The 16,651-nt window shown below is 37.1% G+C and overlaps 1 protein-coding gene across 1 annotated transcript; it reads right to left on the minus strand.

Moving 5' to 3' along the window:
- Window positions 1-9,984: 9,984 nt before the first annotated feature.
- LOC131782704 (5-hydroxytryptamine receptor 1D-like) lies at window positions 9,985-10,473 on the minus strand. Its single transcript, XM_066158872.1, has one exon. The coding sequence runs from the start codon at window positions 10,471-10,473 to the stop codon at window positions 9,985-9,987; it is 489 nt and encodes a 162-aa protein (XP_066014969.1).
- Window positions 10,474-16,651: the final 6,178 nt, after the last annotated feature.

Genomic DNA, 16,651 nt, shown 5'->3' on the forward strand with positions numbered 1-16,651 from the left:
CTCTAAATTTACAATATTTGAAAAGTATCACAAACTGAGAAGCGGAAAATGTGTCTTTGAAGTTATCGATAGTAACTTAGAGAACGGAAATTGAACTTACAGCTCCAAAATAAAAAAAAAAATTATCTTAGCAAGCGAAAGTGAGAAGTCAGTTTAAATGTCTGCTTTTCTACGCGATATTGGTGTTAAGTTTGAACAGGAATCCATTACTTGGGCTCCTGGTTTGAACAAGAGGCAACGAGAAAAATTATCTTATGGAAAGAACTAATTTACGGACGTAAGTTCACCTGGCAACTTCCATTAGAAGTACATTACCAGAAAATGCCGTTACAAGGAGTATTTACTTAATAATGTTCACTAAGAATAAGATCAGAAAAGGACCGATGTTCAGGTGCACAAAGGCGGCGAGGTAGTAGTTGAAAGAACTTACTGTTACCTTTCATCTTTTTTAAAACATTACAATGAAGAAATTCGAATGAACTGAGAACGGCTAATATTTTGAAAAAGTAATAAATATGCTCCAAACAAACACACGGAAAAATCACTTAATTTTCTCGTAACGATATCAAGGTATTCATGTTTAACTTTGTAGTTGACCAAGCCATCCAGGTTTTTACTTTCCGTTTCGCGCTCGACTCAGCTAGAAACGAAAACAGTGAGGGGAGCAAGATATTGCACCATCAAAACATTTTCTGTTTATGTCACGTTACTAATTCCCTTCTATACCAAGGCGTTCATCATCCAGTTTTCCCTTTCGATTAGAACCAAAGTAAGCCTTTCGGACTTGCTGATTCTCTTTTTTCAATTGAAAAAGGAGGATTAGCATTTGGATAGAGACTTTCAACTACCTTTTTAAGACGTTCACTTGAAAGGTCCTCGGGTAACAAATATTACAATTTGTTTTTGGCAAGAGATCTTGGTTGTGCCTTGCATTTATAATTTTAAACAAATGGAAACAATTATTTTGGTACTTCATTCCTGCTGTCTATACTTGAATGTCTCAGAATATGAATTGAAGTCTGTTGGTAAACATTATTGTGCGACGTAACTACTTATTTGTGTAAGGAGTTTAATTCAGGAATGACTTGTCATTGCGGGTCAAACGCAGACATCTCCAAGTTGTATCCGTTTACATTAATGATAAAACTCTTTTGTTTGGTAAAAAATTATTAGCAGCCAAAGGAAATGATAATGTGTTACATTTAATTTCGTAAAACGATTGATTTTCACGAGAACTCAATAAGATCAGATAATATTCAATTTTGTTTCGTGCTCTCTCCTGCAAATCTCTAACTGGTGATAAAAGCATTTAAATTTTCATATGCATTATGGTTATCTTTCAAATAGCAAGACAAATTTAAGAGTATAATTAGCGGGCATTTTTTCCGGCTCGTATGGGTTTCAACGCCAAAGGCTTTTTTTAAGTGTGATTAAAAAACTGAAATTGATTTTCTGTCTATAAACAAATAACTTCACCAGTTCTCCTTTTCACCTCTTTGAAGCTCAATTTTATCATCCACTTTCATATTTCTAAGAAAGTAAAACGAAGGAGTGATTCCAGCCTCAGGTTGAAAATGAAAAAGTCCTCGCCAAAGATCTTAATCGGTTTTTGAAAAGAAGAAAAAATTAACGCGTGACTATTTCCAAATAAATAAAACTAAATAAATTTTACAGATGCCAACATATAAATTATTCATATAAACACACACATATATATATATTGAGATAGGGAAACAACAAAGAGACTACAATTTCATCCCAACAAGCCTGTTTCGTGATTACTCACTCATCAGGGGAGGTTATTGTTCAAAATATTCGTAACTATCGCTTAGATACTTTACAAATTTACATAGTAGGCGTGGCGGTAAATTTATAAAGAAAATAAACAATGTTTACAAACATTCCTGACAACGATGTCTATTGATATATACATTGTTATATGCAATATAAATGTACACACATATATATATACATTTATATCTATCCCAAGTGATATTCAACAATTTTTTAGCCTCAAGTCCATAACAGCACAAGCTTTCGTTCAATAATGAATTCAATTCAATCAACATTTCACGCTGCAATCCCTTGGATTAAAAAAAAAAAAAATGTTCGATGGACAATAAACACAATAGCCTCCATTTGTATCGGTAATCACATGAAAGCAAAGCAATTTGAATAAATAAGCTCCCGTAAATTTTTTCAGACTAACAAAATTTGTCGTTTTCTAAAAAATTTACAAGTGCTTATTTATTCCAAATTGCACTCGTAATCATGTGATTACGTAGTCATAATATACATGAAAACGCAAGAGATAGCTTATAATAATTGTGCAGAAGCAAGGCGCGCGCATCAAGTGCAAAAATTATTTATTCAAACCCAGGAAGTGACATTACAGTTCTTGATATGTTTCCATTTGTACTCCTCCACCAGTTAAATTATTTTTTGCCATCATACTTCTGTACTCCTTTTCTTTTATGGTTACCTGTGATTGCAACGAGAGATAATCTATCATTCCTCCAACTTCAGAAACATCATTTTGGATAGAGATATTCATTTACCTTTCAAAGACGCTGACTTGAAAGGTTCTCGCGCACCAAATACTACAATTTGTTTTTGGCAGGAAATCTTAGTTGTGCCTTGCATTTAAAACATTAAATGAGTGAAAACAATCATTTTGTTACTTCAAGATTGAAGGAAGTCTGTGAATAAATATTAGTTTGCGACACAACTACGTATTTGTGTAATTAATGAAGTCTAGTTTAGCGAAGAATTTTCATCGCAAACATCTCTAGGTAATAGAGAAAGAAACATCTCTCAGTAATATATAGATTTCGCCAAGCCTAAAAGCAGAGTTCTTGTTAGTTTATTTTCCAGCCCCTCATTATGCTGAATAAAACTGTAATAAAACCGTTCAAGCGGATTAAGAGACCAGACGAGGTCTGGAACCTGGGGACGATTTTCTCACAACTTGCAAGGTGATCAACACGCACGCTAGTCAGCGGTATCTTTAAACAGCCTAGGACCTCCATCGTTGTTCCTAATGTTTTTAACAAATTTTCGAAGATAGGGAATGTTTTCTTTTCAGATGAAGTGTATGATGTCAGCATCAGTTGAAATTATATTCTATTGAGCGTCAATTATAATTTCGGTTTGGGAAAATGAGCCAAAAGTGAAAGAAACGACGGCAAACTACTTTGCGTCAAGACATCACCAGTCAATTGGAGTGTATACACGTGAGCACAGTAAGTCAGTAAAACCATACGCCAGAATCGTATGGGCTTCACTTATATCTTCTCTTTAAGTTGCCAGGTATGACTGCCTGCCCCACCGTTTTTCCCTAACGTTTCAAACTCCTCTGTTTAGCTTACAAAATTGAATAGGAATGTAATTTTCAACTCGTGTTTAAACTGTAATTTTTTAAAAACTTTTTCGCTTACGGCTATTCTTTTTTTATGATTGTCCTTTGGCTGGAAATACTCGACGTATTTTTCTGATATTTTCCCTTAATGATTCGGTAACCTCTGGTGTAACTGCATATAATGTGGATGTCTTCAAGAAAACTTGAGATAATACCTGGATTTCATTACCACATCACAGAAATCAATTCCAAACATCAATCAAGTTTGCTCTTCAGTTTAAAAGTTGAGTTGATGTTGTCGTTGGCTATATTAAATAGGTTGAAAAGTTTTACATGGTATTTTCTCATGTTTGCCAGTAGTTGAATTTACTGGAAGATGGAGTTGTTGCAACATGTGAACACGATTACAAAATAATTAATCAGGGGATGGAAAATTTGTGGCATAAACGCCATGTTTGAAATGCCATGTCCATAATAAGCTAACAGGGTTGAGGAGGGTCTATTTGGGAATAGGCTCTGTTGTCTGTATCATTAATTAACTAACTGCTGGCAATGTTTTGAACAAAGGAACTGAGGATTTTAGTTGGCAATGACTTTTTTCAAACCTGGAAACTATCATTGTGAAAGCCATACTTGTACTCGGTAACTCATTCTTATTCTGATAAACTAGTTTTAAGAAGGATACAATATTTTATTATTTAGGAATTTGCTCATGGTTAGCTTGTGTATATCGAGTTATGGATGCACGCGGAAAGTTTGTAGAGCACGAAAAATGCGTTAGAGTAGCTCGAGGTGCAGCCGAGAGTAACTCTAGCTTTTTGAGTGCTCTCCAAACTTCCCAGGTGCATCCATAACTCGATATGCGCACAGCTGAAAGCATGAGCAAATTATCATATAACAGAGCGACAACCAGGATCTGCGTGAAGAAGCCTTAAACTGTGATATAGTGCAAAATTCTCACAACGCACAAAAAAAGTAAACAAACGTCCTTATTGGCTGATCAAAAACACGTCACAGTTTATACTTTGGTTTGAGCGAGAACATTTGATCCAATTAACCGATAACTGTGAATGAAAAGCTCAAAATTTACGGGGAGAATGGAGAAAATCATAGCCAAATGAACTCAAGCATCACCTAAAAAAATGTTATAAAAGTCATAGACCCGAAGTTATCAAGACAAATTTGCGAACGTGCAACTTGCGAGTTTTTTCTCGGCTTTATTTTTGTTGCATGTTGGATCAGGACCGAAAGGGTCAATGCCGATCACGGTTGTGCCTTACATATTAAACGTTAGATAAATGGAAACAATTATTTTGTTAATTCATTCTTGCTGTCTATCCTCTAAAGTCACAGAATATGGACGAAAGTCTGTCTATGAATATTAGTATGCGACACAATTACGTATTTGTGTAGTTAATGAATTCAAAGTTAAGAAAAAATTATCATCACGAGTCAAACGCAAGCATCTGCTAGTATTTTCATTCACGAGTATGGACAAAAATTTGCTGTTAAGCAAGAATTTAAAAGCAGTTCAAGAAATATGATTAAGTGTTGCATTTAATTTCGGAAAAACGATTAATTTTCAGGAAAACTCAATAAGATCCGATAACAGTCTTTTTTGTTTGATGCGCTCTCCAAGAAATTGCTTACAAGTGATAAAGCATCTTCACATTTTCGTAGGTATCAATAAATGTTTTGAAAAGACGCTCACTTGAAAGGTCCTTGCGACACAAATATTACAATTTGTCTTTGGCAAGAGATCTTGACTGTGCCTTGCATTTAAAACGTGAACTAAATGGAAAAAATTATTTTGTTATTTCATTCTTGCCGTTTAATACTGAATTCAAGATAAAAGAGTGTTTAGCACCTGTTACAGAAGAAGGGAGTTGTTTATTTTTTGAATAAAGTTGTGCCAGAGAACAATGAAAAATAAACATTCTATGCAGCAATCCCGTGCTTCAAAAACACAAAAATTGTGCGAAGGACAATTAACACAATAGCCCCCATTTGGCGCAAAATTATGCTCATATCTTATCTGTTTCTCGAGGCTCAAAGTTTTCCTTAAGCGTCGCTCTCGGAACAGATAGCGCCTGCAGACAAATAGCCGAGTGTATTTTCGCGCCTTTTTGTCTTTCGTAACAGTTAATTTTTTGTGAATAAGTCTCTCTTTTTTTGTGCGTGTGTGTGAAAATGATGTGCCTCTAAATAGGTGTGCATCATCACATTGTACGTAGTGTAAGTAGAACAATGTAAGTAGCATAAATATTAATTGTATCTTAAGAGTACTGTAAGTAAGTAGTCTAACGCAATTTATGTAGAGATTGCAGTGAAAGGAACCTTAATGTAGCTAATGTAAATATCATGTTGTAGAAAAATTGAAAAAAACATTAAAAATATTGAAATTGTTTGTTTGAAGATCAGTTTTATCCAACACGTTCATATTACTAAGAAAGCAAACCAAAGGAATAATATCGAACTACTGTTTGTTTCTACATCGTAGGTGCTCATATCAGGAGTCGTTATATTCATAATAAGCACTGTCGCATGTAACAAAGTTTCTTCAAGATGTGGTTGCTGCTTGCTTTGAGTCTTTGCCGCTTTATTGACTCAATTGGAAATAAAGAATTTTAACCAAAGCTCGAGCAATAATGTGGTTAACTTTCATATTCATTAGTATCTTATCAAGTGACCGACAAGCGTCGTCTCTTAGAAACCATAAACCATAAAGTCAGTCTGGCTCTAAAATAAATAAAATAATGCATCAATCGAGGCAGATCTAACTCCATGGACAACAAAGTACTTGTCTGATTGTCAGCTTCACTGCTTGTCTCACTTCATTAATCTTCCAGCAGTAAAGAAACGGATACAAAAGTTTGGATGGCAGATGGAGGGAAGATTCTTTACGCAGGGCAACAAGGATCAGAAAGTTACCAAGAATTGCAGTGAGCGAGAAGATCAGATTTACCACTGCGAGGTAAATTGATTGTTGTTGTAATCCACCTGCCAAAGAGGGGGAACATAACAGTTCTTTATATGTTTCCATTTGTACTGCACCTCCTGTTAAAATATTTCTTGTCATCATACTTCTGCATTCCTTTTTTCTTTAGGGTTACCTGTGATTTCAACGAGAGATAATTTAGCGTAACAGCAGCCGCCTAGAAATGATCATATTTAAACTTATTGGGGAGATCGTTCTTTAAACTATGCAAAAACATCGGCTGTTCTTTTTGAACCTTTGTTTGTGCCTTGGGTATAAATTGGCAAAGTGAGAAAAGCATTGGCATTTACAAAAGGTTTTTTTTCATAGCACGACAAATTATACCCTGTAACTTGGATAAAATTTCATTAGCAGGATTGGTATTTATGCTTTAACATAATTTTCTCTGAATTTGAGAAGAATCATAATTTACTTCAGCAATTAAAAAAAAAAACAGAGTCCTCGCCAGAGATCTCAATCGGTTAAGAGCATAATAATTAATGGTAGCAATCTCCAAATACAGTAAAGCTCTCAAAATTAATGTTCGGTTAGAGATGCTAACATATATATATAAGGATATTCATGTTCAATATTGTAATTAGCATAACCTTCCAGCTTTTTACTTCCCGTTTCGCGCTCTACTCAGCTAGAAACTGAAATAGTGACAGGAGTTAGACAAGACCAACCTTTTTTACGATATTTATTCTCTTCATTTGGTCTTTTACCTCGTTCCAAGAGAATCGTCATCATAATTTCCCCTTTTGATCAGAAAAAAATAAGCCTTTTGAACTCTGGGATCCTCCTCTTTTTCTGTAAAAAATGAAATAAAGTCTTAAGGCAGCTGTTATGTGTACGGCAGGTGATTGGATTCTTGTCGTCGCGATTCACTTGAGCGATCGAGGATCCTTTCTCGATAAGGAAAGTTATATTGCAATACTTAGGTATGAGAAAAACATATTATAAAACCGCGGTCAGAAATAAACCGACGGATGGTTAAGAATAATTTAACTCGTTAAACAACTTATTGCACTTCAACTTCTTAAAAAGCAATTGAATAGAGACTTTCATTTACCTCTTAAAGACGCTCACTTGAAAGGTCCTCGCGTACCAAATACTGGCAATTTGTTTTGGTAGGAGATCTTGGCCGTGCTTTGCATTTAAAACTTTAAATAAATGGAAACAATTTATTTTGTTATTTCAAGATAGAAGAAGGTCTGTTAATAAATATTAGTATGCGACACAACGACGTATTTGTGTAACTGGTGAAGTTTAATTTCGGAACAAATTTTCATTACGAGTTAAACGGAAAGATCTATGGTATTTCCATTTCACACTTAAGGAAAAAACTTTGCTTTAAAAGCAAAAACTTAATAGGAATTCAAAGAAATGTGATGATGTGTTACATTTAATATCGGAAAAACGATTGATTTTCAGGAAAACTCAATAAGATCCGATAATAGTCAATTTTGTTTCATGCTCTCTCCTAAAAATTGCATACAGGTGATAAAGTATCGCAATTTTCGTATGTAATAAGGAAATTTTTGAAAAACAAAACAAATTCAAGTGTTTAATTGGCATTGTGATCGGCTCGTATGACAATAGGGTGTTAACGTCAAGCGTTTTATTTGAGTATAATTAAAAAATTGAAAATAATTTACCGTCCATAAACAAATAACTTGAATGGTTCTCCTTCGCTACACTTTGAAGTTCAATTTTATCCTCCACTTCCATATTTCTAAGAAAGTAAAACGAGTAAGTGGTATCACTCCCAGCAAGTTAAAATGACAAAAAGTCCTCGCCAAAGATCTTAATCGGTTTTCGAAAAAAAAAAACTCGTGGCAATTTCCAAATAGATAAAACTATGAAATTTACAGATGCCAACATGTTATACTTCACAAATGGAGGAGCCTTGACTGTGCTCTGTTCTGTTGTGAAGCACGTAGGAAGCGGTTAGAGCACGAAAGAAGTGTAGGGAGAAACACTTCTTGACTGCTCTATCCGCTTCCTAAGTGCTTTATAACAGAATAGAGCACAGTCAAGGCTTCTCTATTTGTTTTATAGTCATCCGTTAAATTACCCACGCATTACTTTCAATTTTCCAGAAAAACTTTTATCCCAAAGCCAACAACAGTGTCGTCAGCTCTATAATCTCATAAAGCACACTACAATAAACCAATCAAAATCCTTTTTGTAGTAGTTCAAATAATCTGATTGGCTGAACAAGACTAAAGCTGTCAAAAATGTCAAACCATCAAAGTTCAAAATCCATCAAAGTTCACATTTTGCAATTGCTTTCAAACTTGAATAGTTTGGCAGGTCGAATCTAACACTTTTGCCTGACGTTTTTTAATAAAGAACGTGCAGGTGAAATGTTCAGTGAAATCCGGCCGAATTGTGGCGTACAAAAACGCGCAAGTTTTTTCGCTTGACAAATAGAAAACAAACTGCTCAAAGCGAGTTTTTACGAAAGAGCGGCAGCCAAATTCACCGGAACATGACGATTTCTCGAGATTACAAAGCCGTAAAACTCGGTCGCAGTGACTGATGTGGCCTTCACCACTCAACGCATCGGAAAGGACATCAGAGCAAGCTCTTAGTTGTTCACACGAAGGGCAAAAAATCATCAGCAGCTAAAGGAATATGGTGACGTGTTAAATTTGATTTTGGAAAAACGACCGATTTCCAAGAGAACTCAATAAAAACCAGTGATGGTAAATTTTGTTTCAAATACTCTCCTAAAAAATTTGTATTGTAGTTAAAAGCATCTTTTCTATTGTGACCGGCTCGTATGGCAAAAGGGCGAAAACGTCAACTACTTTGAGTAACATTAAACAAATAACTTCAATGTTTCTTCTTTGATATTCTTTGAAGTTCATATCATAACACTAAGGAAGCAAACCAAAGGAGTAATATCGAACTGACGTCCTGTTTTTTTCTACACCGTACGTGCTTATATCAGGAGTCTGTATGATTATAATAAGCTCTATCGCATTCAACAAAGTATCCTGAAGATATGGTTACTGTTTGTTTCGACTCTTTCCCGTTTTATTGACTCAATTGGGAAATGGAGAATTTAGCAAAAAGCTCGAGTAATGATGTGGTTAACTTTCATATTCAATACTATCTTAGAAAGTGACTGATGTCATGTGGAAACCATAAACCATAGAGTCAGCCTGGCTCTAAAATAACAAATAAAATAATGCCTCAATCGAGGCAGATCTAACTCCATGGACAACAAAGTTTTTGTCTGATTGTCAGCTTCACTGCTTGTCTCACTTCATAAATCTTCCAGCAGTAAAGAAACGGGTTTAACGTCGAGTTGAAGTAAATTCAAGTTGCTGCTATTCCTCTGATGAGGCGTAAATGTGATGAAAATGTTTTTTTATTAGCTTTCGCAAACACGATTGCAACTATGCTATGCGGTACATAACAAACAACTAATGCCAACCGTATCGCGAAATGTTCAGTGAATTTGGTTGACTCGACTGTAATTGAACTGGAACTTGTACTTGTTCCTGATGATAAATGAGGGTGCGAAATATCTTTGTGAATGAGACCACTGAGATCAGTAAACAAGATGAATTACAGATATACCCACACCATCGAGTTATGCGGTAATCTAAAATGTAGCATAAAGCAGCAACAGCAGTTAAACCCAATTGGCAGCTAAAATAATATTTGTGCGCTTCAAAGTGACAGTTTGTTTGTATCTCAGCCCCAACGACAAGGCGATAGGTCTGTCAATGGTTATGGCCGTCATTGTCCCCAAAGATACGCCACATAATGCATTGCCGGTCATGTAGGCGGCGTCCCTTGTGTATCCACAAAGATTCCAGTGTTCGTTAGCTATGGATATCCAATAAATAGCCTGGAGAGGCTGACTAACGAGACCAACCAACAGATCAGTTGTTGTCAGACAACGATACAAAAGTTTGGATGGCGGATGGAGGGAAGATTCTTTACGAAGGACAGCAAGGATTAGAAAGTTACCAAGAATTGCAGTGAGAGAGAGGATTACATTTACCACTGCGAGATAAATTGATTGCTTTTGTAATCCATCTGCCAAAGATGGGGAACATAACAGTTCTTGATATGTTTCCATTTGTACTCCACCTCCTGTTAAATTATTTCTTGCCATCATACTTCTGTGTTCCTTATTCCTTTAGGGTTACCTGTGATTGCAACGAGAGATAGTTTAGTGTAACAGCAGCCGCCCAGAAATGATTATACAAAAACAAATAGGCATTTTTTATAGCACGACAACTGCTCCCATGAACCTTGGATTAACCTTCATTTTAAGGGTTGATAATTAAGCTTTAATACAACTTCTATAAAGTTGAGAAGAATCATTGTCAACTACAGCAATCTAGAAAAACAAAGTACTCGCCAGAGATTTCAAATGGTCTAGAAAATAATTGTTGCTCGTGGCAATCCCCAAGTACATTTAAGTATTCAAAATTAATGTTTGGTCACAGATGCCAACATTTATATGGTGACGATAGGTTTTTTTCACACCAACTGGACCTGTTATTTCTGCGGGGAACGCGACAATAACGGGGAAAAAATAGCTCGGTAGAGACCACTTGCTGAAGGAACGGAAACTCATCACGGTTTCCTGGTACGCAGAGACCTGCTTCAAGCAAACTTGCGACGGACTTCAAGAATCAGGCACCGTTTGTTTCTACAAGAACTTTATTTTAGTTCATGCCGACAACCGACATGCCTTCTTGCATACTCATCTTAAAAATATGTATCTTAACAAGTAAAAGTGAGAAGTCAATTATATTTAATGATTATTTATCCTATGTTGGTGTTAAGTTTGAACAAGTGGCAACGAGAAAAATCAATTTTATGAAAAGAACTAATTTACATAAGTTCAGCTGCAACTTCCTTGAGAAGTTGTCAGAAAAGGTCGCTACGAGGACTGTTTACTTAACAATGTCTACTAAGAATAAGATCACAAAAGGACTGATTTTCAGGTGCACAAAGGCGGCGAAGACAAAGCAGTATGTACAAGTTAGTAGTTAAAAGAACTTACTGTTGGCTTTAATCTTTTTTACAACATTACAATAAAGAAACTGGAATGAATTGAGAACGGCTACAATATTGAAAAAGTAATAAATATACTGCAAACAAACACACGGAAAATCACTAAATACTCCCGTAACGTTCCTCTCACCTTAAATGGAGACTTCCAGATATCTTAGGGGTCAAAATGACGAATGAACTTGGTATTCTCATCATAGATAAAGTATTGTCTTCTTAAGTTAAAAAAATATTTTTCTTTTGCTTTTGCACTTAAGACGTATTTCTTACTTCGCGTAACCTTCTATTTACCGAGGAGTTTTCAACATAATTCTTGGAGGAATTTTAAAATAAGATTTTAGCAATCTTCTTGATCCTGTATTACTTTCTGGTCAACAATTAAGTGGTTGCAAAAGACGGTCAGGCGTCTGAAGATAAATACTATTCTTGGATGAAACTTAGGTATTACCATTCCTGGAGGTGCTTCTTGATGCCGATCAAATCCCTTGTTAGATTCCATTCTGTAATCAATTTTGGCTGGAGTATCAGAAAGATCACATTGGTGCCAAACCTCCTTTTGTGACATCTGTGCGAAGGAAGGAAGTGGTTTTTGGATAACAGACCTGAAGTTACCATTTGCTTCGTTGTGAATTGTTGCAGACTGGGACACAGCAAGGAGCACTAATATCAACAAAGACTGGCTTAGTGCAACTTTTTGTTCTTTGGATAACCGAAAGAAAAATTTTCTGCAGTAGGCTTTAAAGAAGCTTTACAAGTAGAGTCGTTTCTGGCTGCTTTGAAATTATTTTCTTGAGGTGTAAACGTTCCTATTAAAGGCACTGAAGCTGAACCTGCTTCTTTCTGTTGATTTACTGATTCTTTTAAAGTAATGGTGTTGTTATCGAGGTTAATCATGGCTCTGTTTACTTAGAGGAAATCGCGACCAAGGATGGCATCATAGGCAAGGTTGTGCACTACTTGGAATTCACGAGGGAACTGAATATTCTTAAGGTATGAAGGCAGGGTATACGAAATTTTTCTTAGTTGTAGTAGCAGTCTGAACTACGGAATAGGGAGCACCACCAAAATTTTCTCTTAGAACTTCTTCTTTAATGGCTGAAACGCGTGCACCAGTATCCACCATTAGATGAACAGGGTTTCCTTCTATTTCACCTACAATGGTTAGGTTGCTAGGGTATGTGTCTGCTTCATTTACTAGGGGTAGCAGGACACTTAACTGATTTGACATTCGTAACTTTCTTGACTTCTGGTTTGAATTTCTCGGCGTGACTCTAGCCTGGTCACTAGTGCATGTCGGCTTCATCTTCTGTAGTAAATAAGGGTTGGTTGCGGCGTTTTTCTGACTCTTGAATTGTAATGCAGTCCTCTCAGCATCCGACTGGTTCTCTTCGTCGTGGGTGGGAGATCTTTCTGATTAACGGTAAGTTGATTGGGTAACATGATGTAGGACCTTCCTCTCCTTGTGGAAAACTTCATTAGATCGGTTAAAGTTGCAGTAATACTGAATACGGCCACGGCGTCCACATCTGTAAAATACGGGTTTTAGTCTTGAAACTGTACTTCCTCCATTTATCTTTGGCATCCTGTTTAGGCTGTATACTCCTAGTGAATCCATCTAGCCTCTTTCCAGGCTCGTCAATTACCTCTTACATGTCAAACATCGTCAAGTCTGCGTCTGGAAATTTGTGAGGAAAAGGAGCAGGGCTGAATTTGTCACTGTCTTCAAAGCATCTAACATTTTCTACTGGACCCGGTAACTGGTAGCCAAGGAGGCTTTCCTGTAATCTGGGTAATGTTCCGTCAAATAGGTCTCTTGTGGAATGTTCCTCAATGGCAGACATGTTTGCTCTGGTGTCTACAAGTGACCCTGTGTCTTACCCATTCAACTGAGCGGTGATCATAACATCACGTTGCAATTCTGGTTCACATCGGGCGGAAGCGTTTAGCTGTGGCAGAGAGGGGCCTTGGGAAGAGTCATCCTTCAACTTGTTCCCAAAGTTAATGCTGGAAACGGCGTCGGTTTCAATGGCTTTTTCAGCACGGCAAACAGCCCTAGTGAACGGAATAAGTCCATTCGGCTTGCACTTTTTCTTGCCCTTGGAATTGAATTTCTTTTCTGCCTTGTGTGGTTTAGTCGGGCCCAGTGGACAGGTGGCCAAGTCTGGGTCTGTTTTCGGCACCAGGCTTCTGTAGGTCATTCTCAGAGTGGTCAGTAGATGTGATTTCAAAGATCTCACCATTCACATAAGCGTCCTCTACCATTTGTTGGGAAACGCTCTAACTTTGTTTTAAAGCTGACAAAAGCGCGTCTTTTGGCTTGTTTTCCTGTAATTAATCGTTTCTAGCCGTTTCTGGGTAGATTTGTAGCCCGTTTTGGAAGTGTTGGTAAAATTCTTTATCGGCTTGGGTGTCGCTTTCACTGAATTCCACTGAATTTCCAGGAATTCGCGTTGGCCTGTGGAAATATGTGTTGATTTTGTCCAAGCGGAGCCATTTAACTATTTTCATAATCTTTTCATCATCTATCGCAGCTAAGTGAGAGCTTCTTGGATTTTGAGAAGGTAGTTCATTCCTTCGATATGGCTGACTATAACCGGAGTGTTGAGGATAATTTCCGCTTTCTTGGCGTCGTGGGTAGTTTGGCTAGTACTGCTCGAAATTCTGATTTGGTTCGCGTGGAGACTTCTGGTTACAGTTGTGCTGCATATGGCCAAATCTCCCACACGAGTAGCTGTCTTGGCGGTTCTTCGAGGTTGAACAGTGGACGGACTTTCGTTTGGATGGATGCTGATATCTATGGCCCCTGTTTTCGTTTTATCTGCTTGGCTCTGATTGGAAAATACAGTGAAAACTCGTGGTGGGTCTTTGGAAGGAATTGGTTCAATGTTTTTACTGGAATCGGTGTCGTGTGTCGTCGGCGGCGAGGAACTTTGATAAAATGGCAACTCAAACAACAAGTCATAATTTTCTTCTTCGAACAAAGAAGTTTCACCTTTCTAATTACCTTCGTCGTCTTAATTGTGACGTCTAGAAAGACTGACTCCCTTTCTTCACGGACTTCATAAATGGACAAAAGGAAATTTGACGTACTCACGTTACTCGAGCGGCCCGGGCTTTATTTTGCTGGCCCTCAAGGGTTAGATCACACCTCTTGCGTGGAACTGAATTTGTCGTTCTCTTGAACTTTGATAACGTCCTGGAAGCTCCAAGAAGTGCCCGGCGCAACCACTATTGTGACATATTGTGTTTTTCGCACGAACTGGACTTTTGCGGGGAACGAAATGCCGATAGCATTTCTTTATCGAGCTCAAAACTTACCATCTCTCTTATTCTATTTAAATCGAAATGGCTGATTCTGGCAGTATGCAGGACGCGTCTCATGTGAACTTCGTAATAGACCTCGCTCACCGTGGAGTCTCTGTAGCTCAGTGGAAGAGCATCGGAGCGCGGGATCCGACGGTCTGAGACTCGATTCCTCATGGGGACTCAGAATTTTTCTTTGTCCCACGCTCGTGACGAGACGAATAACATCTTTCTCTAATATTTGAATAGTATCATAAAAGAAGCTGAGAATGCCTCTTTAAGTTATCGATACTAATTAAGAAAAATGCATATCTTAACAAGTAAAAGTGAGAAGTCAATTATAATTAATGTTTATTTATCCGATGTTGGAGTTAAGTTTAAACAAGCAGCAACCCGAAAAATTATCGTATGAAGAGCACTAATTTACGGACATAACTTCAGCTGGCAACATCCCAGAGGAGTTCCCAGGAAAGGTCGCTACAAGGAATGTTTACTTAACAATGTCCCCTAATAATAAGATAACAAAAGGAACGATGTTCAGGTGCATAAAGGCAGCGAGACCAAAGCGATATCTGCAAGTAAGTAGTTGGAATAATTCACTGTTGGCTTTTATCTTTTTTAAAACATCACAGTAAAGGAAACTTTAATGAATTGAGAACGGCTGAAATATTGAAAAGTAATAAAAATGCTCCAAACAATCACACAGAAAAATCACTAAATTTTCCCGTAACAATACCAAGATATTAATGTTCAACTTTGTAGTTAACAAAGCTTTACAGGTTTTTACTTTCCGTTTCGCGCCCGACTTAGCTCGAAACGAAAACAGTGGGAGGAGCAGGATATTGCACCATCAAAACATTTTCTGTTTTTGTGACGTTACGAATTCCCTTCAGTCGCTTCCTGCCCTATACCATGGCATTCGTTATCCAATTTTCCCTTTCAGTTCGAAAAAAAGTAAGCCTATTGGACTTGCTTGGATAGAGACTTTTAATTACCTTTTAGAGATGCTCACTCGGAAGGTCCTCGCCCAACAAATACTACAATTTGCTTTTGGTTGTGCCTTGCGTTTAAAACGTTCAATAAATGGAAGCAATTATTTTGGTACTTCACTCTTACTGTCTATCTTTGAGCTTCACAGAATATGAACGGAAGTCTGTTAGTAAACACAGCTACTTATTTGTGTGATGAGTTTAATTTAGGAATGACTCTTCATTGCGAGTCAAACGCAAATATATCTAAGTTTCATCCTATTACAATTAATGATAAAGCAAAATAATTATTTGCAGCCAAAGGAAATAATAATGTGTTACATTAATTTCGGAAAACTTAAGAATTCGCCCATGCTTAGCGTGCGTATATCGAGTTATGGATGCACGCGGGAAGTTTGGAGAGCACGTAAAATGCAACTCTAGCTTTTGTTATCAGTGCGCGTTATTTGGTTCAACCTTATTTAATTGGTTTTCTTGTAACCCAAAATAGGGAAATCAACGGAGAACGGACAGTAACATCGAGGACAAGCTCTACTCAGAAGTTCTCCAGATACAAACAGGCTGGCGGAGGAGCTTTTATTCCTGTGACGCTCTTGGTGGAAGGACCACAGCGTTACAAAGAATTTGTGCTAGAAAGAATCCGCTTTACTCTTCCAGAATGCGAGAATGTCGAGGACATGCATGTTGAATGTTTGAAATAAACGAATATTTTTAATGGTATCTTACGTCCAGTCCTTATTAGCGAATTTTGTTTCAGCTTACTACCGCATTACAACATGGCCGCCACAAAAAAAAAATCAGCTTCTTCTTGTTTCCAGCACCTCTCGGCCAAATTTGCTTTGTTTTGGTTTTGATCTCACCCAATCACAAAGCTCGAAACCAATATCTAGAGATGGTTATGGCCCGAACTGTTCAAGAATTTTTAAGCCTCAAGTCCACAACAATACAAGCGTTCGTTTAATATTGAATTCAAGATAA

The sequence above is a fragment of the Pocillopora verrucosa genome, chromosome 12 (genome assembly GCF_036669915.1).
Source record: "Pocillopora verrucosa isolate sample1 chromosome 12, ASM3666991v2, whole genome shotgun sequence".
Classification (NCBI taxonomy): Eukaryota; Metazoa; Cnidaria; class Anthozoa; order Scleractinia; family Pocilloporidae; genus Pocillopora; species Pocillopora verrucosa.